The sequence below is a fragment of the Leptonychotes weddellii genome, chromosome 4 (genome assembly GCF_054177405.1).
Source record: "Leptonychotes weddellii isolate Sample4059 chromosome 4, ASM5417740v2, whole genome shotgun sequence".
NCBI classification, from domain to species: Eukaryota; Metazoa; Chordata; class Mammalia; order Carnivora; family Phocidae; genus Leptonychotes; species Leptonychotes weddellii.
In genome coordinates, this window is record NC_138372.1 from 107,424,524 (window position 1) to 107,449,835 (window position 25,312).

General features: G+C 44.8%; 1 protein-coding gene across 5 annotated transcripts in view; it reads left to right on the forward strand.

The window, feature by feature from the left end:
- Positions 1-25,312, forward strand: part of CHD7 (chromodomain helicase DNA binding protein 7) — a 187,930-nt gene that overhangs the window by 153,387 nt on the left and 9,231 nt on the right. For 4 of the 5 annotated variants that reach the window (XM_081816039.1, XM_081816035.1, XM_081816037.1 and 1 more), the window contains exons 16-33: positions 3,652-3,862; positions 4,393-4,588; positions 4,889-5,056; positions 5,469-5,648; positions 8,750-8,860; positions 8,950-9,155; positions 11,939-12,138; positions 12,311-12,470; positions 16,612-16,701; positions 17,143-17,246; positions 18,584-18,713; positions 19,127-19,199; positions 19,358-19,415; positions 20,122-20,350; positions 20,599-20,807; positions 20,931-21,602; positions 22,717-22,877; positions 24,970-25,197. In XM_081816039.1, coding sequence (XP_081672165.1) covers positions 3,652-3,862; positions 4,393-4,588; positions 4,889-5,056; positions 5,469-5,648; positions 8,750-8,860; positions 8,950-9,155; positions 11,939-12,138; positions 12,311-12,470; positions 16,612-16,701; positions 17,143-17,246; positions 18,584-18,713; positions 19,127-19,199; positions 19,358-19,415; positions 20,122-20,350; positions 20,599-20,807; positions 20,931-21,602; positions 22,717-22,877; positions 24,970-25,197 — 3,386 coding nt within the window. The remainder of the gene's footprint in view (positions 1-3,651; positions 3,863-4,392; positions 4,589-4,888; positions 5,057-5,468; positions 5,649-8,749; positions 8,861-8,949; positions 9,156-11,938; positions 12,139-12,310; positions 12,471-16,611; positions 16,702-17,142; positions 17,247-18,583; positions 18,714-19,126; positions 19,200-19,357; positions 19,416-20,121; positions 20,351-20,598; positions 20,808-20,930; positions 21,603-22,716; positions 22,878-24,969; positions 25,198-25,312) is intronic. The other variant, XM_081816038.1, reaches the window with a different exon arrangement.

Consider the following 25,312-nt stretch of genomic DNA (forward strand, 5'->3'; position numbering starts at 1 on the left):
TATATATATATATATATGCATCCCCCCCCCCACCCCTGCACATTAGATGTTACAACTGCCCAGATAACTTAACGTGGATGTTGGGTTTCACTGAGGATGCTCCATGGCCGTATCTCCCATTCTCATCCACAATCTGGAGTAGAAAGTATACCGATGTCCTGCTAACTCTACACACGTGTATTGAGCCGATTCAAGGACATTTTCAGTGTTGCAGTTTAAATTGAAATTTGTATGGGTGGTGGCAGAGTCAAGCAGCCCCAGTCAAGCTAAAGTTCAATTCAGGAAAGCATAACACTTCTGTAACTGTGGAAAGTAGAAGCAACTATATGTGTAAGTTGGTAACATATGGTAATACAAGCAAAGCAGAAGGAAGAAAATTAGAAATGACGGTAGAACACAAACTGAGTAACTATATTTTAAATGTGGGTTAATATCTTAAGTGCTTAGCACAGTGTTTGGGGTACACTGTGTGAGCATTTGGTAAGTGTTGCTAGTTGTTGCTTTACTTGCTCTGGTAAGTGGGTAACTGGGGAACGTAAATGCGGTTACTGTTACTGGGCCAAGCTTCAACAGAATGCAATGCCCAGTTTTAGGTTCCCTGTGTGAGAGTTTCAACAAATGATGTTGAAAACTTGGTCGAGGTCCCCTAATGGTTAGGAAGTGACCTAAAGGTCATTTGTTGTCATGGTTGGGGGTCGGAAGAGTACAGAGAAGAGTGGGCAGAAAGAAAATCAGCTGAAGCTTGCATGATGGAATGAATTTTTCAGATAGAAAATTGTAACTTTTTTTCTGGTAATCTTCAAAAGAAAATAATTTCTTGTTGGTGGCTAGATGACATTGGCTAGATAATAACTTCTCATTATAGCGAGCTAACATTGCAATTCCTGTCCTCACGGTGACCATCTGTTTAAGTGAGAAGGCTTCCACGCTCGTTTCAAGTTGTCTTTGACACCACACACACACATTTTGAAATGTAGCATGAACAGTAATTTAGGGCAGTGTCAACAAAGTATTTTGGCTTATCATAACCTATTTCCAGGTAATTTTCAGACTGATATTTACAAATCCAACATCAAGGTAAATAATTGGTAAACTTGGACACTTTGGCTGTGACATTGGAAGGTAGAAATTGCTTTCCTCCAGCACCTTTCCCGACCTTCTTTCCTTCAATCTGGCCATAATGAGTACAGTGCTAGAAGAATCATACAGAAAATATGTTTGCTGATATTTTAAAAACTGGCTGCCTCTTTAAGAACCTTGAATTCATAACAAAGAGCTAAATTGATGAATTCAGCAGTAGCTTTTGTCAGGTAAGAACAAATGTATTTTAATTTTGACTATTCTTTATAAGATGAGAAATTAGTAGTAGCAATCAAAAAGCAAGAAAGTTACTTTTCTCATCTCTGAATAAATTTAAAATGAAAATTTTTCTGCTAATTTGAGAAATTATTTGTATTTTCAGTTTTTTACTGAAATTATTCAAATGTCTGATATTTATCTCGTCAAAATGATTATTTCATTTTTGAAGACTTCATTGGCCCTTAGCTTATTTTAAACTAATATACCATATTTTGATTCCAAGTTATAATTTTCATATAGACAAAAAATAACTACCCAAATATCAGGAGTAAAATCTGTTTCTGAATTGCAAAGAGCTCATACTATATTGCACATGAACAAACTTTTTAAAAAGACCTCATGTAATACATAGACTTAAATCTATTTCCCCTGTCTCCTGAGGGCCTTCTTGTCCTGAATCCAGAACCTAGATTTATAAATTTCATGTTTTGAGAAATATTATTCCGCTTTATTCAAGAATATTCTTTATTTAGGGCGCCTGGGTGGCTCAGTCGTTAAGCGTCTGCCTTCGGCTCAGGTCATGATCCCAGGGTCCTGGGATCGAGTCCCACATCGGGCTCCCTGCTCGGCGGGAAGCCTGCTTCTCCCTCTCCCACTCCCCCTGCGTGTGTTCCCTCTTTCGCTGTTCTCCTCTCTCTCTGTCAAATAAATAAATAAAATCTTTAAAAAAAAAAAAAAAAGAATATTCTTTATTTAAGAACATTCCTGCTAATGATCTTCAACAGCATTTTGTTTTTACCTTTTCCTAGTTAAAACCTGTCCCCTTTTTTCCCACTTAGAGCAAAGTCCTGAGCGTTAGCCTCTTCCTCATGTGGCCATTCTGCCCCAGCTGGCCTCTTCGGCCCGGCCCCCTTCCTCACAAGTGGCAAAGCAGTGTGCTTTGCAGAGGCCTTAGTGCTCGGGTAAGGGCATTAAGTGACTTTAATCTGTTCTCAGTAAGATTCTTTGTTGATTAATAATTAACAAGCTGTATTTCTGCATATGACTGCCATAACTTAATTTGCACGGGTGCCCTTAGAGTGAAAATAGGATGGCACTTTTTTTTTTTTTTTTTTTTTAACTTCTGCTGCTGCTTGTGGAAGTTCTGTCCTAGAGGCCATGGGGTCTAACTCACCTAACCTTTAAGCCTCCTTTGAGATGTTATGCATACTCATCCCGTGTATTGTTAGTTCACACACATGTTTAAAACCATTGGTAATCAGGGTAGTTGACACTTTCTGGCACAGTTGAAGGCTGGGAACCAATCCCATTAGGTGGATTTGTTTGTTTGTATTTTCTAAAGAATAGGTGACCCCACCAGCATGGATCTGGCCTCCTCCCTGTTAACTCCAGAGACGGGAGGAGGCCACACCAGTCCTGTCTAATTCTAGCTAAGCCACCTAAGCAGTTGAAGGGAGCTTAGCCTGTGTGTGTTTGGGCTTTGCGGGTGGGGTAGGGGGGCGGCTGTAAGCACTTCTTTCCTGACGATGCCATTCTCTTGAGGCTTCTCTGATGCACCCGAGTCTTTGAACAAGCGGAAATCTGCACGAGGCTAGGAGAAAAAGAGGGCTAGGCATAGAAGAAGGCTTATTTATGTGAGACAAGGTTGATTGCTGCTGTTGGTTTTTAAATGCTTGAAAAGCTTTGGCTACTACAAGGTAGAGTTTTTGTACCTCATGAAATGATCAGATAAGAATGAACGTGGAGGGAGAGTTAGAGATTGCAATAGAAGATGTGTGTTCAGAACCCCTAAAAAAATCCCTAAAAATTATCCTGAGAAAGGAATTCCCTTTTGTTGCCTTCCTTTGGGCTGTATTTCTATGCAGTTATATAAAAAACTACTGTCCTGACACTGTAATTATTAGAACTCTATTCCCTTGTTTCTTAGCTTCAGAACAGATTTTGTTGTTTGTGTTTATATTCAGCTAGTAAACAGTTCTTCATTTCTTTAGCAATTTAGGTTCCAAATTTTCTGTAGGTATCTGGCCCTTGGCTTGTTTCTGCCACTTCTGGCTTGACAGTCTGTTGTTGAAATTCAGTTTCTACAGACAGCAAACATTTGTTTGTTGGAAAATGTGGGGGTTTTTTCCCCCCCAAATGTTTAAATGTGTTGTGCTTAAAACTTTGATCCCTTTTATACTTCCATGGTTTTGTGTTAGACCTGACTTTTAGTAAGTGGACAGATTCATATTCATAAACGTGAGTATGGCGTTCTGGTTCCTATAGTTAGCAGTGGGTTTTGAAAGCAAGTTCATTGTTTTTAGTAATAAAAACCTTCTACAGTATTCACGTTATGCTGTCCAATCTCTGCAGGTGCTGAAGAGAAAATTTTGGAAGAGTTTAAAGAAACACACAATGCAGACTCTCCAGATTTTCAGCTCCAGGCGATGATCCAGGCTGCTGGCAAGCTAGTGCTGATTGACAAGCTGCTGCCAAAACTGAAGGCTGGTGGCCACAGGGTGCTTATCTTTTCCCAGATGGTGCGCTGCTTGGACATACTGGAAGACTACCTCATTCAAAGACGGTGAGGCCACCGCGCCATAAGAATATAAAGGAAATAAAAAATGACCTTTCCCAGGGCTCCAGGTGGCTCACCTCAAAGTGACATTCATAATGGAGGGGAAGGAGTGGGGGAGATGTGTCACATCTCTCTTTAAAAACTGTCCATGTACACGGCCGTTATTCTGTGTGGTGCCTACGGTAGGACTCTGCGTACTTTTGATGGCAATTTCGTTTCCCATTTCTTTCACTTGACTAGGGGAGAATGGGTCTTACCTAAAATCAGAATTGTTTGTTATTTGACTGTTACAGGTGTCGGCCATTTTTAAGACTTGTTATTTTATCTAGTGGGGAAGTAAAATAAAATTTAATTTTTGAGCATTCCACCAGTTATATGCCAAACTACAATAAAACCTGTTTGCTCTGAAATGATTTCTGATACATAATACTACTCAGGTAATACATATCCCATGTTGTAATACTTGCTTTACCAGAAGAAACAAGTATGCCGTAGTCGTGTGGCAGGCCTCCTTGTTTAACCCTGACGTTTTCTAGGTACCCGTATGAAAGGATCGACGGCAGAGTGAGAGGAAATCTCCGCCAGGCAGCTATCGACAGATTCTCCAAACCTGATTCTGACCGGTTTGTTTTCCTCCTGTGCACAAGGGCGGGAGGTTTAGGCATTAATCTTACTGCTGCTGATACCTGCATCATCTTCGATTCCGACTGGAATCCCCAAAATGATCTCCAGGTAAACACACAAGAAAATAGTCCCGATGCCCTTTTTTTTTTTTTAAAGTCATTCCGCTATGATGAAGCATCCCCAGTCAAACCAGTAAATTAAAGTTGTGTCGTCACTCAGGTGGTGTCCCACGATCGGGCAAATGAACCAAGTAGTGATTCATGTACTAACAATGTCCAAGTAATTTCATAGTATGTTAACCTTCTGTACTGCACCTTCTGCACTCCTACTGTATTGGAACAGGGGTCTCGGAACTGGCACATGAGTCTTTTCTTTCTTTGGTGGCCATTCATTTCCTTTTTCTTCCAGGCTCAGGCTAGATGTCATAGAATAGGACAGAGCAAATCTGTGAAGATCTACAGGCTGATTACGAGAAATTCTTATGAGAGGGAAATGTTCGACAAGGCGAGTTTGAAGCTCGGCCTGGATAAAGCTGTGCTGCAGTCCATGAGTGGGAGAGAAAGCGCTACCAATGGGGTAATCCACACTCGCCCGGGGCCCTGCCTGTATTCTGGCTCCTTAACTTGACTTAATTCACAGGAAGAAATTATCCAGCTTCGAGGCACTTTTCACCCTTGCTGTTTTCAGCCTATTTTGTCACATTGTCTTTTTTATGGGTCCAGCTTGTCCTCCGTGAGGGGCGCCTGGGTGGCTCAGTCAGTTAAGCGTCTGTCTTTGGCTCAGATCATGATCTCAGGGTCCTGGGGTCGAGCCCTGTGTCAGGCTGCCTGCTCAGCAGGGAGTCTGCTTCTCCTTCTCCCTCTGTGCTCTCTCTCTCTCTCAAATAAATAAAATCTTTAAAAAAAAATTCTCCTTGAGTACAGTGAAGCATTTGTGTTGTCTACAAACATTTCAATTCTAAATGATTTTAAATACCTCACTAAAACAGGTACAACAACTTTCCAAGAAAGAAATAGAGGATCTGCTACGAAAAGGGGCCTATGGTGCACTCATGGATGAGGAGGATGAAGGGTCTAAGTTCTGCGAAGAAGATATTGATCAGATTCTCCTGCGGCGAACCCACACTATCACCATTGAGTCTGAAGGGAAAGGTTCCACATTCGCTAAGGTGCGAAATGATCTGAAGAGGCAGGTGTTCTATAGAAGTGTAATAGAGTTTGCTTAAAGCAGGACCTTATAAAGTGCCCACAAGATGCATATGTAACATTGGCTTTATAATTGAGAATTAAGAAAGTAATTATGACCTCCCTGTGGAGCCCCTAATGCATAGAAGATTCTTTGTGTGCGTTTGGGTTCCCTTCTCTGGGAGTCACCCTCACCTTGGCCTCATATCTGCTTCCTGTGTCCTTGACCCCACCCTCTCCACTTCTGGAGTTCCTGCTCTGACATTATCTTGCTTCCTGACATCCTGATTCCTGACGGAGCCTGTTAGAACAGTTGAGTCACTCCTATCTTAAGAAAGCCTCTCCTCTGTTTTGCCCTCCAGCTACAACTCTATAACCCTTCTTTCGTAGCTAAAATCCACATGAGTGTTGTTTGTACCAGTTGTCCCCACCGCCTCCCTTTCTGCGTATTTAATTTTCAGCTTCCAGCTTGCACCCCTCCCCCCACCCCTCCATCAGACCAGCTCTGGTGAAGGTCACCACCGAGCCTTCCTTCCCACCACGTGACTGAGGGTGCCTTCTGAGGCTTCCCCTGCCCATGGTTCCACCCATCCACACCCAGGCCCTCTTTACACCTTTATTGAAATGTTATTTACTTACCATAAAATTCACCAATTTTAAGTGTACAGCTCAATGACTTTACCATATTTGCAGACTTGTGCAGCCATCACCACATCTAAGTTCAGAGCATTTCCATCACCCCAGATCCTCTTGCCCATTAGCAGTCAGCCTCTGCCTCCCCGCACCCCAAGTCCTTGGCAGCCACTAATCTACTTTCTCTATCTCTGTAGATTTGCCTACTCTGGACATTTCATAAAATGGAATCATACAGCATGTGGTCTTTTGTTTCTGGCTTCCTTCACTTAGTATAGTGGTTTTGAGATTCATCTGTGTTGTGGCATGTGTCAGTAACTCCTTCCCCTTTTTTGCTGAATGCTGTTCCTATTATATAGGTGTACCTCTTTTAGCAATTGATAATGGGTGTTGGGTTGTTTATCCATTCACTAGCTGATAATGTCTCCACTTTGGGGTTATCATGAATGTTGTTATGGACATTTATGGACAAGTTTTTATGTGGACATATCTTTTCATTTCTCTTATGTATATACCATAAATAGAATTGCTGGGTCATATGTTAACTCCTTGTTTAACCCTTTGAGGAACTGACACTGTTTTCTAGTGACCATAGTACCATTTTCTCTTCACACCAGCAGTGATTTAGGGCTCCAGTTTCTCCATATCCTTACCAGCACATTTTATTTTCTGACTCTTTGATTATAGCCATTGTGAAGAACTATCCCACTCTGGTTTGATCTGCATTTTCTGATGCTGTTGAGCATCTTTTCATGTGCTTGTTGAACGGCAAGTAAAGTATATCATTTTTGGGAAAATGTTCACATCTTTCGTTCATCTTTTGAGTTACTTGGCTTTTATTATTGAATATTAAGAATTCTTTACATATTCTGGATTAAAGTTTCTCATTAGATAAAATGATTTGCAAGTATTTTCTCCTAGTCTTTCCTAATGGTATTTAATTTCAGTGAAGTCCTGGGTGCCTGGGTGGCTCAGTGGGTTAAGCGTCTGCCTTTGGCTCAGGTCGCTATCTCCGGGTCCTGGGATTGAATCCTGCATCACGCTCCCTGCTCAGTGGGGAGTCTGCTGCTCCCCCTGCTTATGTGCATGCTCTCTCTCTCTCAAATAAATAAATAAAATCTTTAAAAATTTTTTCAGTAAAGTCCAGTTTACCCATTTTTTTCCTTTTATTGTTCATGCTTTTGATATGTTGTCTACCCTAAGGTCACAAAGATTTGCTCCTGTTTTCTTCTCTGAGTTTTATAGTTTTCACTCTTACATTTAGGTCTGTGATCCCTTCTGAGTGAATTTCGGTTTGTGGTGGGAGATAGGGGTCCATCTCCTTCCCTTTGCTTGTGGACATCCCGCTGTCCCAGCTACTCAGTCTTGGGAGGCTCCCTCCTTTGGGTTCTGTGCCCCAGCACGTTCTCTCTCCCGTTTTTCAGCCTCTGTTCGGGTTCTGTTCTCTGTCCTCACAGGCACTTCCCATTCAGTGTGTTCAAAACCCCCCTCGTCCCTCGTCCTCCCTGTCCCTCCTCCCTCTGCGTGCGCACACACACGCACTGCCCCGGTTGTTCGCCCGACTGATGCTATTCGGACGCCAGCGTTGGCTGCTGAGGTGTTTCCCAGCTTCCTCCTCGTCTTCCTCCTCCTCCGTGCTTCACATCCACGCAGATTCTAACCCCTTCCGTTTCACTCTTTAAAGACTATAGTTCTAGACTGCCTGCTTTTCTCCGCTTGTGCTGGCACCGTTTTCAGTCTTTGCTGCTTCCTCTTTAAACTGCTGCAGTAGCCTGTTCCTCCCTCCCATGTCCTAGGACAGCAGTATGATCTCTCTAACAGGTGGCTTTGGATAGGAGTGCGTCCATCTTGAGATTCTTTCCATTTTGAAAGAGTTCATGGGTACCTCAGGATAGAGTTCCGACCCCATTAACAGGACGTGTGAGGCCCTGTGTGACCTGGTTTCTGCCTGCCTCGCCAGCTTGACCTTTAGCTGCTCTCCCCTGACCACGCTTATCACCAGTCACATGACACAACTGCCTTTCTTCTCTTCGGAGCCTTTGCACATGCCCTGTGGTGAACATGTCCACATGCTTTCCTGTTCTCAGAGTTCTTAACAGTCTGAGCCAGGCATTACATTCTGGGGAGTCTGTTCTTTCTTCCCAGCCATGCCCTTCCTGCACCCCCTCGTGAACCTGGCTGGCTCCCTCCTCTGTAGATCAGTTGTACCTGTATGTACCATTGTCACTGTCGTTGATTACACTGTGCTGCCTTCTTTTGCTTCCTGATCTGTTGAAAGCCCTGGACAGAGAGCTGCCTGTGGGACGGTCTTTCATCCCAGCCCACCGACTGCAGCATCTGGCACACAGTGCAAGAATGCATACGTGTTTGGCTGAATGAGTAAATGAAAGCTGCTTTGCATTGTGCCTCTGAGAAAAGCATCTCAAAGTAATGCATATTTTTTCCCCTTTAGGCCAGTTTTGTTGCATCTGGAAATAGGACAGATATTTCCTTGGATGATCCAAATTTCTGGCAAAAGTGGGCTAAGAAGGCTGAATTGGATATTGATGCCTTAAATGGGAGGGTGAGTGAGAGGTCCCGTTCAAACCCTATCTAATCTAACCCAAGGGATGCTGTTTTAGAAGTTTCAAATTTATCTGCTGTCTATTCTAGAACAACCTCGTTATTGACACTCCGAGAGTGAGGAAGCAAACCAGGCTGTACAGTGCAGTGAAAGAAGACGAGCTGATGGAATTTTCAGACTTGGAGAGTGATTCTGAAGAGAAGCCGTGCCCGAAGCCGCGGCGGCCCCAGGACAGGTCGCAGGGCTATGCTCGGAGTGAGTGCTTTAGAGTTGAGAAGAATCTGCTCGTCTATGGGTAAGTCAGGCTCATGTGAAAAACGGAATCTTATTTTAAATATGGAATTCTAATCAGTGTAGAGAAGTGTGTCTGTGTTGGGATTTCTGTGACCCCCCATAGTGCAGCCAGGCACACGACCGTGCAGCAACTGCTACGGGACCCAGGGTTGTTTGTTTCAGGTGCTCATGCTTCTTCATATCCTCGTGCATTTGAAGGAAGACCAGTTTGTCCCTTAAGGAATTATGTCAGATCCAGATTTACTTGTTGGTGACTAATAACTCAGAACGAAGTCTCAAAATGACAAAATCTTTTCCTACTTTAGCTTCGCATAAAGTTTTCGACTGTGGTAGTCTTTTAGTATTTTTCTGCTATAAAAACTTGTTAAAGGCAGTCATCTCAGTTATAAAGCTCTTCCAACTCCTCTGGAACATAAATGGATGGTTATTTCAACTCTGAATGTATCGTGCTTTTCCTGCTGAACATGTCTCAGAAAGGCAGGACCCACATCTAATTCATCTCTGACGAGCACTCATCACACAGTGCTCTGAGTGATGGCAGAGTGCTCGCTAAATATCTGAGTCTGCAAATAAGAATTCTCTGGCATTTTATGGGACTGCAGGCAAGTTCCATTCAAATAAAAAAACTACCACCAAAATGATATTTCTGTGGATCTGATGATATCCTGCTTTTGATGATTTCTTCCAGTGGATTATCATGAGTTTCAGAATAAATACACACCTTCTGTTAACATGGCATACAGGGCTCTGATCTGGCTCTTGTCTGTCTTGTCAGTCCTTTCTCTGGGTAGCCCGGGCTTCTGTTGGGACAGACGGCTCCATTTCCTTCAGTGTGCCATGCTCTGTCTCGTCTCTGTCTTTCTACAAGTTCTTTGCCTGCCTAGAGCACCAACCCCCGCACACCCAGCCCACAGACTTGATCTGTCCAACAGCTCCTGTTGTTGACATCCAGCACAGGCTTCCCCTTGGCACTCTGCACCAGAGTGTCTGGCTTCCACGTTCCGTCACACTCATCACGTTGGTTTATGACTTCAGGTAGCAGGCCTCTCCTGCCGAAGCCCCACTTAGAGCTCCATGAAGCCCAGGACTCTTTTCTCTGTGTCCACAGGGAAGAGTGCAGTGCCAGCAGACCCACAGTGAGTGCCAAATCAGTGATTTCTTATGGAATAAATGAAGTTCAATGGAAGCCCATGCTGTATCTCAGCTAATTATCTGCAAGCTAGACAGTCTTTCCTGTCTGTTCTTATGTGGTAGACCTGAGCCCTTCGCTGCTGGCACCTGCTCTGATGTTTGTTTCAACCTAATGATCGAAGTTGAGAATTCTGCCAGTAACTTTAGAAATGGAATATCTTAATAAGTCCTAAAGCTAAGAAGTATGTGTAGAGTGCCATGTCTCTGAGGAAGGGCCTTCCCTCCTCCCCTAGGCCTTGCTATGTAGGAAACACCTATTGGAGGCTGGGCACTGTGCTAGGTTACTCAGACACAGGGGATACACCTGTGAGCAGGACAGTCACGGCCTCTGTTTCAAGGCAGGTGGACAAGCGGAAATGGCGGGAAACCGTGATGGTGTTGTGGCCGGGAAGACTGTGCAGATGGAGGGTAGAAGCATGTCTCTCCTGTAAGACAGCTCCGGTATCATCTCCCCACTTCTGAAGCTGGGGGAATACAAGAAGGGATTCCATAGACGACGATATGACTTGATGGGTGGACATCATGGCTCAGCCTGGGTAGGAGAGAGAGTTGGGTGCCCGGCAGGGAGGAGAGAGTTCCAGGCAGAGAGAGCAGTGTGTCCAAAGGCCTAGAGGTGAAGACTGGCCCTGCAGTTTGAGGAACTGAGAGTTCATAGAAGCCAGAGACGACCAGGCCAGGGCACACGTCCGGGCCTGCTAGGGCGGGCCCGGCCCTGTGCCTCTCACAGCTGAGGCCTCCCTGCCGCGCACAGCCCTCAGTCCCTGAAGAAGGCAGGGGAGGGGCTGGCTTCTGTCCTGAGCTGCGGCCTGAGGGGAGACATGGCGCAGACAGCATCTGCCCATCTGTTGTATGCTCTCACGCCACAACACCCGGATCAAAGAGCACAGCACTGTGTCTAACTGGGATTGTAACCCCGAACAGACTCTTCAGGGTCAGCGGTGTGCTATCTGTTTCGTTCTGTGTGCAGTCCTTCTCCCCACCCCCCGACCCCCCGGTTTACACGAGGGCCTGCAAGTTCTCAAAACATGTTGCCCGTGAATGCCGTGAATGTACTTGGGAGTTAGCGCTCCCTGTTTCAAAAGGAAACTCAAACCTGTTCACAGTCTTCCAGTTGTTATCATGGCATCCCTTTGAGGTAGACTGAAATATGACCATTTCTCCTTGGCATCATGTCCTCGATTTGGGAGCAGCCACACCCACCTCAGGTCACCGTGCATCTCAGATAGCTGGTCAGCACTGAAACGTGCTAATAACCATGACAGAGTGAGGCAGAGTGTTAAGTGTCCCGGGCCCGGCATGCTTTCCTGCCCCCAGAGGTGTGGCCACTGCAGGGATCTGACTGAGAAAGCCTGTGTCAGGCCCGTGGGCGTTACTTCAGTGACGGTTCAGCTCCAGCACCGAAGAGCTGTGGGCTCAGGCCCCGCTCTGTAACCCGTGTTTTTGACCCTTGTGCCCTGAAGTGCTTTCCTATCCCCCAATGTAAAATATTGCTAGTGCTGATCCAAGATTTCCTAACACTGCTGCCTGACTGAAAGGAAAGCCCCACATCGAAACCGAAAGGCACCATCTACATACTGACTATTTGCTTTGCAGCTGGGGCCGGTGGACAGATATCCTTTCCCATGGACGCTACAAGCGTCAGCTCACCGAGCAGGACGTGGAAACCATCTGCAGAACCATCCTCGTGTACTGTCTCAATCATTACAAGGGGGATGAGAATATCAAAAGCTTCATCTGGGATTTGATCACGCCCACGGCGGACGGCCAGACGCGAGCCTTGGTCAATCACTCTGGTAGGTCTGCTTCATGCTCTCTGTACTGCAGGCTCGCAGAGAGCCACCCGGGACCCTTGTGACGCCATCTAGACCCCGGGTCTCTCTGCCACGAAGTTGACGTGTCTGAGTCCGACGTTGTACTTGGGGTTATAAAAAACTGCTATTTCTATTATTATTACTCCGATTCCAGGTTTATCTGCCCCAGTGCCACGGGGAAGGAAAGGAAAGAAGGTGAAAGCCCAGAGCACACACCCGGTGGTGCAGGATGCCGACTGGCTGGCGGGTTGTAACCCGGACGCCTTGTTCCAGGAGGACAGCTACAAGAAGCACCTGAAGCACCACTGTAACAAGTACGTTTTGAAAGGGTCTGTATGACTGACCAGGAAACCGTGCTTCCTGGTTTTGTACAGCTTTGCTGTTTTTCTTGAAACATGGTGCTGGCTCACACGACAGCATACCTTCAGATGACGGATTGTCTTTTTCTTTTTCTTTAGTGTGGTAGATACATAACACGGTCTTCCCATTTTAACCGTTTAAGTACACAACTCTTCGGTATTAATTACATTCAGAATGCTGGGTACCCCTCAGCACTGTCTATACCCCAGTCCTTTTCACTGACCCCAGTGTAAACTCCGCTCCTATGAGACAGTCACTTGCCCTCCTCCCTCCCTGCCCCAGGTCCCTGGCAGATGCCCTTCTACTTTCTGTCTCCACGGATTTGCCTATTCTAGGTAACTCCTAAGTAGAATCATAGAATATTTGTCTGTGATGTCTGGCATAATGTTTCCAAAGTTCATCCAATTTGTGTCCTGTGCCAGAATTTCATTCCTTTTCGTGGCCGAATAATACTGCATTGTACATGTATACCACATTTTGTTTATCCATTCATCTGTTGACGGGCACTTGGGTTGATGGACACCTTTTTTTGGCTGTTGTGAGTAATGCTGCTATAAATGTTGCAGATAACTAAGTTGTAACCAAGATGTGTTAGAGAATGACTGTTTGCCTTGTATGACCCCACCTTCAGCTGACTACTTGCACGGGAGGGACTGGGGAGTTTACGTGGAATTTTTTGCTTAATCATACCTCAGTGGCTGGGTCCTTTTTTCTTACCTGTGAGCTTAGAATCCTGTTCCTTATCTTTATTTCCAGAACCTGATTATATGTAATTGAAGAATATTAAATCTGTATTTATTTCATTGCTGGGAGCTCTGTTAACTGTCCTCGTGTTAAACTGACAGCACGTGGCGAAGCTTCTTCCCTTGCCGTGACCGTGCATTTCTGAGAATCAGTAGCCTAGCCAGCACTGAACAGCTCCGCCACTTGTAGCTTCGTGGGGCCCTGGGCAAGTTCCTCGGCCTCTTTAAGACTCACTTGCCTTGTCAACCACCTAGAGCTCTGCAGCAAGACCTCAACTGGATGAAGCAGGATCTAAATCAGTGTGTATCTCTCCTAAAAAGTAGCAGCAAAAGTCTAAGCACATAGTAACTGGTGGTGTGGCAAGCACTTCGCATGCATTATCTGTGTGCCCTGCCTAAGATGAGTAGTGCTCTCTTATCCCCGTTTACCTCACGAGGAAGTGGAGACTCCGGCACTTACGGTCTCAGCTAGTTAGGAGGCAGAGCCAGGTTGGAAGTCGAGAACGGCTGAGGGCAGTGCCCTTGCTCTCAGCGACCCCCACCCACCTGGGAAGCCTGCCTGCCCCACGGGGTCATCCCAGGCCTCACACAAAGTAACTCCTGGCTGGCAGTGTTGAATGGTTCTTACCCCTTTTTAAATATGGAAGTGCTTTCGGGGCCTGCCTTTGATCACTATCGCTAGATTTTGACTGACAAATTTTTTCCTTTTTGAGTCTTTAAAACCATTACCTCAAACCATTTTGGTGCCTCGGAAACTGTTTGTTGTTACTGCTGTGGCACGATAGTTCTCCCTAAAATCCTGCCCCACTTACAGCTGTTAGAAAACTTCTGTTTCCTGTGGTTTATGTGAACTTTGGGTCAATAGCCTTCTGGGTTCTGGATTCAGACAAACCGGAAGTGAAGTGGTTTGGTGTGGGAACAATGGCTCCTGCGCCTGGATCCCAGAGTGATGGGGGCGGGAGTTTTTAATTTCCCATTCTAATATCAGTAGCAGACTTTTTGTAGAGTACTCTCCCTAATTAGTATGTGAGATGGAGCTAGTATGCTCCTCCCTGTGGTCTCAGGAGAAGACTGGCAAGGCTTGCCATCTCCTCTCTGGGACATCCATTTCTTCTTCCCATTGGATCATGCCCTGAGACTTCTCAGGATCTAAAGTGGGGAAATGGTTGATGACTGGTAAGAGAAAATGAAACCCAAATCAAGGGACCTCCTAGAAAATAGCTAGCCAGTTCTCTTCAAAAGTTTCAAGACACAAAGAGGAACTGTCTTAGCTTAAAGGAGATGAGGGGGTAGGACGGGGCAGTGCTATGTGTGGTCCTGAACTGGATGCAGGTCCCGAAGGTGGTCACTAGTGGGATAGCCAATCAAATGTGAATGAGGTCTGGGGACTCGCTAGTAGCCTGGTCTGTCGGACTTACGAGTGCAAACTCCTTAGGGTCAGAGCCCACCTCCTGTCTGCTTTGTTATCCTGCTGGTACCACTGAGCTTGCCAGTTGCACTGGTTTGAATTTTTTTCCTCTAGAAGAAAGGTGACATTCCTAGTTAGCTCATAAAAGTCTGTGCATAACTAAAATTCCTCCCAAAGAAGAAAACTGTATCTTTTGTCAAGAAAGGGAGAGAAACCATTCAGATCATTGCCACTGTGCGGCGTTTTGGTAAAAAAAGAGAATCCAGGGGCGCCTGGGTGGCTCAGACCGTTAAGCGTCTGCCTTCGGCTCAGGTCATGATCTCAGGGTCCTGGGATCGAGCCCCGCATCGGGCTCCCTGCTCACTGGGGAGTCTGCTTCTCCCTCTTTCTCTGCTGTTCCCCCTGCTTGTGCTCTCTCTCTCTGTCAAAAATAAATAAAATCTTAAAAAAAATAAAATAAAAAACAAACAAACAAACAAAAGAATCCAGTCAAAGACAGGGGTATTTCCTTTGGAATTATCCATTCTGAGCATCCTCTATAAGGAGATTGTGGCTGGTAAATTCTTCCCTAAACAGAGAAGAAGCAAGGTGCCAGCCATGGAGGCCCATACTGTTAGTTTTCTTTTGCCAGTTCAGTGTGGCACAGCCAATTTTTAATCTTATCAAAAGAAAAATCTTAAAAAATTAAAATGAAATACCCAAAATGACTGTTTACACTGGAGCTTACTCAGATATTTACAGCCTCACCCTTTGTCCATCTAGAGCCCATGTTGCTCAAAAGCAGACACCGGGTGGGGAGGCAGGCATATCACGGGGTACCTTTTCACGTATGCGGGAGTAGTCTGTTTTGGGGAAGCTGCCCCTAGTTGTCGTTTTGACATTTTCAAGGACCCTTGCCATGTGCCATGCAAGTGCAAATGTGATCCGTCAGCTGTAAAACATCCTCTGAGTGTGTGACGGGATGACCCAGCTAGGGAAGGGGCATTTAGTATTATCGTTTACTCACGGCCAAGGAGGTGAGTCTTCAGATATTCAGTCCTGAGTGCACAGCAGGGGCTGTCCAGCAGGAGATGCTAGACTCAGAGTCGACCTGGGCCTTTGGGATTTACCAGGTGACTTTACTGAAAGAATTAATTTTAAGCCATTGAGGAAATCCAAGTGATATTGAAAATCTGGTTCCTTGAATTCCATGGGTTTTTAGAAACTGATTCCTTGAAAATGACGAAGAACGTCAATGGATTGGACACATTTTAACCTCCTTTGTGTCGTTTTCTTATTTTTTAAGCTACAACCTAGGCTTCCAGGTAACACGGACTAGAAGGAATAAATGTTTAATACTCCTTAAGCGAGACAAGTGAGGACCCACCCCCTACCCCACCCCCATCACCATCTTCCTTTCTGCTCCTCGGAAGCAGAGTTGTATAATCTGAAAAACCTGACATTCCATATTGAGGGTTTATTGTAAGGTAGTAAAACCAGATTTTATATCTCGTTTATTCCTACAACTTCTGATGTGCTTCCAAAAATGGTATTAAGGCAGCAGCTGAGGAAATTTTATGAGATAATGAAGCAGAACAGTTAGTGAAAGCCATCTGCTCAGTTGTTTACAAACTTGCTTCAATACTTCAGAGGCAGTGGTAGGGTACGTGTCTAAACTTCACAAGCTGCACTAGGTAGAACTAAATGAAGTGCGCCTGGGCCGGGCTGAGCTCGGTCCCTCTCCGTGCAGCGTGAGCGGTTGCCAGGCAGGCCTGTTGGAAGCCAGCAGAAAGCACCACACAGAGGTGATTATGTGCCACCATCTGTCACGCTTCAAGCCCGCCGTACAGCATGGCTAATCAGCCTTGGCAGGATGATGGATGAGCAGCGGCAGCTGCCAAAAGCCACTGTTGGCAAACAGTCCTGAAGTGAAGAACTTTGTCCCCCCTCTGTCTTCCTCTCCAGGGTCCTGCTGCGTGTCCGCATGCTGTACTACCTAAGACAAGAAGTTATAGGAGACCAGGCAGATAAGATTTTAGAGGGTGCTGACTCAAGGTTAGTGCGCGTGCACGCCACTCTGTACTTCCCTGTAATCACCCGGGCAGTCGGAAGACACCTTCGTCAGCCGTTAGTGGCGCCTGTCCCTGTTTGCGCCCAGAGTGCGATTTTTACCTTGTGAGCGTGGGGAACGTGGAGGGGGCTGGGAAAAGCGTGTTCGCGTGTACGCGGTCTGTAGAAAAAGGTGGGAACCACGTTACTGGCGCTCTGAGGTGACCTTTAAAATGGGACACTGTGTGCGGGAGTCCATTTCTGGCCAGGGTAGAAAGTGATGGGCTCACACCCTTTCTCTCAACCTTTGCTCAGTGCTCCCCACCATGCTCGGATCCGTGTTGCGGGAAGGGGGCACGCGAGCCTGTGTATCATGTTTGTGGCTACTGCGGATTCTTCTTTACCATTATGTGTGTTTTAAATGCTGTGTGAACGGTGTGTTTGCAGTGAAGCTGATGTGTGGATCCCTGAACCCTTCCATGCTGAAGTCCCCACAGACTGGTGGGACAAGGAGGCGGATAAGTCCCTCCTAATTGGAGTGTTCAAACACGGTAAGTGATGTTCCTGTTTGACCACATCTTGACTGTGTGGCTTTGTCACTAGCGCTCTTTGCATACCCTTTTCCAAAGTCATAATATTAATGAGGATAGTTCCAAAGGACTCTTGGCTTCCACCATTTTCCTGTACTAAAAATCTAATATGAACTGTAAATATCAGATGCTGTTTTTGAATGTTTGTTGAGGATTTGAGAAGAAAACATTTCTTTCTTGGCTGTAAATAAAACCCAAACCATATTTGTTTTAATAATAGCCAAGTTGTCCTATAGCTCTCCCTAAACTTTGCTTCTAGCACGGCTCCCCTTGCTGGCTCTGCCAACCCGTGTCAAAGTGGACGGTGGGCTTAACCTCTGCTATTAATCTGTACAAGTGCCTCCTGGGCTTTGTTCCAAGCAATATTTCACAAATGTCAGTGCTGAGAACTCACGGCTCCCCTGAGTGGGATGCAGCCTTGTTAACTTTGAAAGGCTGGGGATGCAGAACTGGCATGATCTATACAGTGAGCGATTCCTGATTATAATCCCAATTCTCTGGAGGTCGCGGAGGTATTCTCAGCAGCCCGGCCTGACTAAAGGGGAGAATGATGGCTTATAAAACCTCTCATGATTACAGTTTGGCTTGCGGCTCTGCGGCGGTTAGGAGCGGTGTGTTGTAGTACACGTCCTAATTGAATTGTGCTGTTGTGCTCTTCTGCCTCCGTGCTGCAGCCGCGTTTTGTGAGCTCAGCCTAAAAATCATTTTCCCGCAGTGCACTGTTGGGATCTGCCATTTTCCATCTAGTCAACTTGGGCAGTCAAAAAGCAAATTGCAGTTTGAAAACCATAGAGGGAACAGTGTCATCTTACTGACATGCATCATCCTAAACCTAATAAGACAGGTTTGCTGGCCTTACGTAGACAGGGATTTTCAGCCAGCGGTGCACGTTCCTGCAGGACTGGGAGCCCGTTCGCAGGAGGACGGGGTGGACGCACAGTACCCTGCAGAGATCGTAAAGCAGCATTATGAACCCTTTTAAATGTCAAGCAAAATTAGATCTTGGGGAAAATAGGGTCAAAAATCTTCCCAGGCATCTTGCTTGCAGTTAGTTTGAATCTGTTTCTCTGTTCGTGTCTGTGGTCATTCAGATACCATCCCTGAACTGTAACTTGACCCCCAAAATCTGCCCCGTAGTGAGCATTCTGTGGAATGCTTCCCTAAAAACAAGGTTCCTAAGCGATCGTCTCAGTTGAGAGCTGAACTTGGTGTATTGTGGCAGTGCTGTGATTTTTGTGAGTGACGGCCCTTTTGCTGTTTCTGTGCGTGTCCTCTGTGGGCTGGTGGGGACGGCGCAGGCTACGAGAAGTACAATTCCATGCGAGCTGACCCCGCGCTGTGCTTCCTGGAACGAGTTGGTATGCCCGATGCCAAGGCCATCGCTGCCGAGCAAAGAGGAACAGACATGCTAGCAGATGGCGGTGACGGGTAAGAAGGACATTTAAAAATTTTAATAAACTTTATGTCAGTGTCACATCTATTGGCAGGGTTCAGTCCTTACACTGCACTGTGCGCTACGCTGCGTCTGATTTGAACTTGGGTGATGTTTCCCAGTGTAGTCTGTTTATGTATCGTAATGATTATTTAAACGCAATATATTACCTAGATCATCCCTGAAACTTGTTTGTTTTTTTTCCAAATGATGACACTTCCCCCACCTGCCTCTTCCCCCATGGCTGCACGATTTAAATACTGATCGGGTTGCCTTTGATGTCAAACCCAGAATTAAAAGTAGCATCAGGCAGAGGATTAGTCATCCCCAAGCACCCCCACCCCCTCCAGTCTCTTGCTTATCTGTACAATTTAAACTTTTTTTTTTTTTTTTTACAACTTTAATATAGGGGAGAATTTGATAGAGAAGATGAAGACCCAGAATATAAACCAACCAGGACGCCATTCAAGGATGAGATAGATGTAAGAACTTGAGTATATTGACTTTTACAGCACCATTAAAATATCATATGCCCATATAAGACTTGTTAAACTTTATAGATAATGGCCCTTTCTTTAAAAAGATAAAGCAAAACGAAACCCCAAATTAAAATAATTCTGTTTCTTGCTTTGCTTTCAAGGAATTTGCAAATTCTCCTCCAGAAGATAAAGAGGAATCCATGGAAATACGCACCACAGGTAAGGCTCCATCGGAGCCCACGGAGCAGAGCAAATGTGTGCTCTGCAGACATTATTCATGTACCTGCACTTTTGCTTCTTTATGACGATGGGCTCTTCAAATGTTATTTCTTCTATACTGACTCATTCCTTTTGTGAATAATTTTAAGTCTTGTTTATTGTGGGTTTTTCATTACATTGAATTTCTTTGATGAAATAACTACTTTGTGGATTAAGATAATTTGTATATATTTATATACCAGTAGGTGGAAACTTTTAAGCATCTTTAGAAATATATCTCGTGGGAGTAGGGCATTTGCTAGGTATCTGAAATATTGCAAGTTTATAGAATGCTGACCTTTTCCCTAATGTCAAATAATTAGCTACCAATTATGTGATTATGTTTTGTGCTCAAGATTATTATTCTAAGTACATTACAGGAGAGCATCCTTATATTGTAGTTCATGGCATAAAGTAGGTTTCTAGGTTTCTTTACGTAAAACTGATTAAGTAAACTTGCTTCTTCCCGCTAAGGAGTTAAAAAAAGAAAACTGTTTATAAGTTTCATACTAATATCCTTTATTTATATTTTAAAAATGAGAGCACTGAGATGCCCTTTCCCACACTGTCACTTGAATGTTAATGAGTCATCTTGTTTTGATGGAAAATCCTGTGTATTGCAAGATCACAGCTACACATTTCAGAAATCTTTTTTCCGCTTCCCTAGGCAAGCCCAGTGAGAGTGCTGCTGACTTAGGCCAACTCTACTGGCCGAACACCTCAACCCTGACTACCCGTCTGCGCCGGCTCATTACTGCCTATCAGCGCAGCTATAAAAGGCAACAAATGAGGCAAGAGGCTCTCATGAAGACTGACCGGCGGAGGCGGCGGCCCCGGGAGGAAGTGAGAGCGCTAGAAGCAGAAAGGGAAGCTATAATATCCGAGAAACGGCAAAAGTGAGTTTCTTCAGGGTTTTCCTCAGTTCCTGGGACAGGCCTCTCTCCTCTGCCCCTCTCGGCCGGCAAGAGGCAGGCATCACGTCCCAGACAGTGATCAAAGAAAGCCTCAGGACATCAAAGCCCCCTGTCTCTCGCCCCCAGAATAAGTACCGTGCGTTAAGTTTAGGGGAAGGGAGGAAAAGAATGAATAAGCTTTATGCCTGTTTACTCAAGTACAGCTCAAGCTAATGTCTTCTTGCTCATAGGTGGACAAGAAGAGAAGAGGCTGATTTTTACCGTGTGGTATCTACTTTTGGAGTTATTTTCGACCCCATGAAACAGCAGTTTGACTGGAACCAGTTTCGAGCCTTTGCCAGACTTGACAAAAAGTCTGATGAGAGTTTGGAGAAATACTTCAGTTGTTTTGTGGCCATGTGTAGGCGAGTGTGTCGAATGCCCGCTAAGCCAGATGATGGTAGGTTCTCTTTGTAACAAAAGTTCTATAGTAAAAGGCCCAGTACAGTGCAAAATAGAGCGTGAGCAATTGAGAGCATACTTAGGGTTTTCCCAAGTGAATACAATTGTTTTCATGTTACAGAACCACCTGACCTCTCCTCCATGATCGAGCCAATCACAGAAGAGCGTGCCTCTAGAACTCTCTACCGCATCGAGCTGCTGCGGAAAATACGCGAGCAGGTTCTTCATCACCCTCAGCTGGGAGAGAGGCTGAAGCTCTGCCAGCCGAGTTTGGATCTGCCGGAGTGGTGGGAATGTGGGAGGCATGACCGGGACTTGCTGGTTGGTGCTGCTAAACACGGGGTCAGTCGGACGGATTATCACATCCTCAACGACCCCGAGTTATCTTTCTTGGATGCACACAAAAACTTTGCTCAGAACAGAGGGGCAGGGAACATGCCCTCCCTGACCCCACTGGCCATTGGATTTGGCCAGACTCCTGCCGTCCTCTCATCTGCTCACGTTCAGGAAGAGAAGGCGACAGGACAAAGTGAAGGCAAAGCGGAAGAGTCTGGAAGCGCGGCCGCCCAAGAGAAAGCTGAGGGGAAGGAAGAGGAGGAAGAGACCGACGGCAGGGAGAAGGACAGTAAGCAGGGATGTGAGGCCGAGGCCAGCTCTGTAAAAAGTGAACTGAAAGGAATGGAGGTCAGTGCAGATACAGGGCCCAAGTCTATTTCAGAAAAAGGTTCTGAAGAGGATGAGGAAGAAAAGCTGGAGGATGATGATAAGTCAGAGGAATCTTCCCAGCCTGAAGGTAATGCCGCGCCATCCAGGCCTCTCTCCCCATTCCACCGCAGCGGCTGTTACAGGCCATGTTTTCCTGTCACGTGACAGGGACTTTTGTTTATTTTTTAAGGGTAATTAGTGTACATTTTCTTCTGTGAATGGGTAATTTCAGGTTGTGCTCGGGTGTATGTTTTGCTCCCATGCCCCATGTAAACCCAGAATTTTGAACAACTTAAGCTCTCAGAAGAGGGTTATGGGCACGTTAACAATTTCCGGATTAAGAATAGGGGTTACCTTCCAGTACCTGGGTGTCTCAGTCGGTTAAGCATCTGCCTTCAGCTCGGGTCATGGTCCCAGGCTCCTGGGATCAAGCCCCACATCGGGCTCCCTGCTCAGCGGGGAGCCTGCTTCTCCCTCTCCCACTGCCCCCTGGCTTGTGTTCCCTCTCTTGCTGTGTCTCTCTCTGACAAATAAATAAAATGTTAAAAAAAAAAAAAAAATAGGGGTTAACTTTATAGTAGCAGTGTATTAAGAATTCCAAGTGATTTTAATTTGTCAATTAAATGTGAAGGAGAAGAGTCATTCACTGAATCAATACTGGTAATTATTTTAAAACAAATGATGCTTAATTTTCGTTTTAAGTCCGAAGTAAAAGTAGAAGCAGAATCTGAAAATAACCAGTTGTCTTTGTAAATCGCAGTTAGGTTGCTGTTCCCGACACAGAGTAGAAATAAAGCCTCCTCTTGTACTGTTCCGCTGGAGCTGGGGCTTGCTACTCTGGCCAGTCGTTAGCCCTCTCTCCTGTGTGGAGGGACATTGTGTGGCGAGGCTCTTGAGTCAGAGACTTGGTTGTCATTCCGCCTCCTCTGAGATGTACATGCTCAACGTCAGATAGCTGGTGATGTCACCTACCTAAGCCCATCTGCTGCTTCATCCATAAAATGAGAATAACACCATCTGTATGAAGGGGCCATCACCAGCTTTAAACACCAAGATTGTAAGATGCCAAATGACATCCTGGCCACATAGTAGGTTCTCAGTAAAATGGAGCTGGTTGATATTCAAATTTTTACCGTGTCCTCTCTAAACTTCTTTTCCAGTGATACTCTGTTGGGAGTAATGCACTTTAACTCATTTCTCAGCAGGAACTGTCTCCAGAGGGAAGAATTTTGATGAGGAAAGCAATGCTTCTATGAGCACCGCTAGGGATGAAACCCGAGATGGGTTCTACATGGAGGATGGAGACCCTTCAGTAGCTCAGCTCCTTCATGAAAGAACATTTGCCTTCTCATTTTGGCCTAAGGTTGGTGGTTTTTTTTGTTATTTTGTTTTGTGGACCAAAAAAGAGTGGGGTACAGGAAATCATTCTAGTTTGATTTTTTCAGCTAATTTTAAGGTAAACTTTGACAGTGTACGAAGACTAGATTTTTCTCATGTTTTAAAATCTGTGCAGTACTTTTGTAATAGGATAGGAAAGGTAACATGAAGGAAAGATAGGAAGTAGAACGCTTTGTATGGCTCTTTGGCTCCTTGAAGTTTTTTAGGTTGGTAATTAATCACATTATCCATTACAGTATATGGATTGTTGTTTCCATAGACTCACCTTTTAGCAGAAGGAAATGTGTGGAGCTCTTTCTTTTTCTCTTTTTCTTTCTTTCTTTCTTAATTTTTTTCTATTGTGGTAAAAACCACGTAACATGAAATTTATGATCTTAACCAATTTTAAGTGTATAGTTCAGTAGTTTTAAATACATTCATATTATTGTAAAACAGATCTCCAGAACTTTTTTGTCTAGCATGACTGAAACTTTATACCTATTGAACAACTCCCTCTCCTCTCCCCTCAGCCTCCGGCCACCACTGCTCTGCTTTCTGTTTCTGTGAATTTGATTACTTGTAGATACCTCATTGTATACATGGAATCTTGCAATATTTGCCCTTTTGGGACTCATTTATTTCACTTATTTTCAGCTTATCTTCAAGGTTTTATCCATATGGTAGCATGTGACGGGCTTTCCTTCCTTTTTAAGGCTGAATAGTATTCCATTGTATGTATATATCACATTTCCCTTATCCATTCATCTGTCCTTGGGACATTTGGGTTCCTTCGCCGCCTTGGCTTGTTATAGTGCTACTGTGGACATGGGTTACTAACATGTCTTTGAGATCCTGCTTTCAATTCTTTTGGATATATATCACATGGTGATTCTATTTTTAATTTTTTGAGGAGCCTCCATACTGTTTTCTGTAGCAATTACACCACTTAAATCCCACCAACCGTGCACAAGAGAAAATGTGTGGACTTTTTAAAATGTGTGTTTTAATTTTTTTAAAATCTAAAACAGAGCTTCCAGATTTAAAACATCTTCCCAGGTTCGGAAACCTATCATCTTCTCAAGTCGGGAGAGGTTGGGCTATGAGCCCATTTGCTCCAATACATTATGAAATAATTCTGAATGTAGTTATCTGTACCCAGAAGCAAATGGAAATTTTTGGCTAACTAGTATAATTTTATAATAAATCCGTGTGTAATTAGGGTCTGTTTTTCAGGGTGGGGACATAATCATCCCAGTCACCATAACAGGGCTGTCTGGTTTAAAACAACACAAAAACAAGCTTCAGTTGACTCATCCCCAGGCTGCTCTTCAATAGTATTAGTTGTGTAAGAAACAATGTGAAATTTTTAGCTGCAGAGTGTATTCTTAAAGACCTTTTTTTCTCTATATACCCTGTTATGCTGATCTCCCTTATTGAGTATAGAAGGGAGTTTCCCAGATCAGTCAAAAGGTCTATCGTAGCAGACACTTTTAATCTATGGAAACTGGGCCTAAGAGCTGTAATTAGAAATTTTTAATGTACACGCTTCAATGAAATTTGAAGTGATAATAGGTGGGGAATGCAAATTGACATTCATTAGGTGTTCCTAGGTTAGTGCCCCTTTCGTAATGCTGAACTTTATTAATAGTGACGCTAATGATGTCCCACTTCCTGGGACAGACCGTGATCCAGCCAGTGGGTCTGAAGCACCAGAGCGTCCAGAAGCTAAACGCAGGGTTCCATTGTTGTCTGCCGGTGTTCACCGACAGTTCTTTAACTTTTGAAGTATTTCAGAGGTGGCTATGTAATGTTTCCTGGTTTATGTGATCCAGTGTTTAAATTAGAAAAAGATTAGGTTTTCTGTGTTGGGGCCACCTTTAGGACCTTCCACCAGAGCAGAGCAGTTTTTGCAGATTTTGTTTATTTACTCGCTTGTTTTTTTCGTTTTCTTTTCACTTTTTGCCCATGGATTAACTTTTAAACCTCTTCTGCTCTTTAGCATCTTGATGGAAATATTTATCTGGTAATTTTCACCATGTCTTTATTACAGTTTTGTGTGACTTTTCTTCTCCCTCCAGGACCGAGTAATGATAAACCGATTAGACAACATCTGTGAAGCAGTGCTGAAGGGCAAATGGCCGGTAAACAGGCGCCAGATGTTTGATTTCCAGGGCCTCATCCCTGGTTACACGCCACCCACCATGGACAGCCCCCTGCAGAAGAGGAGCTTTGCCGAGCTCTCCATGGTCGGCCAGGCTAGCATCAGTGGGAGCGAGGACCTCACGACCTCTCCTCAGTTGTCAAAGGTACGTTTGCTGTGCTGTTTAAAGGCAAGCGCGCTAAACCGTCACTCAGTCTGGGAGCTTGCGGCTCACTGGTCCTCCTTGGAATTAAGATGGCTGCCGTTTCCTCAGCTCTCTT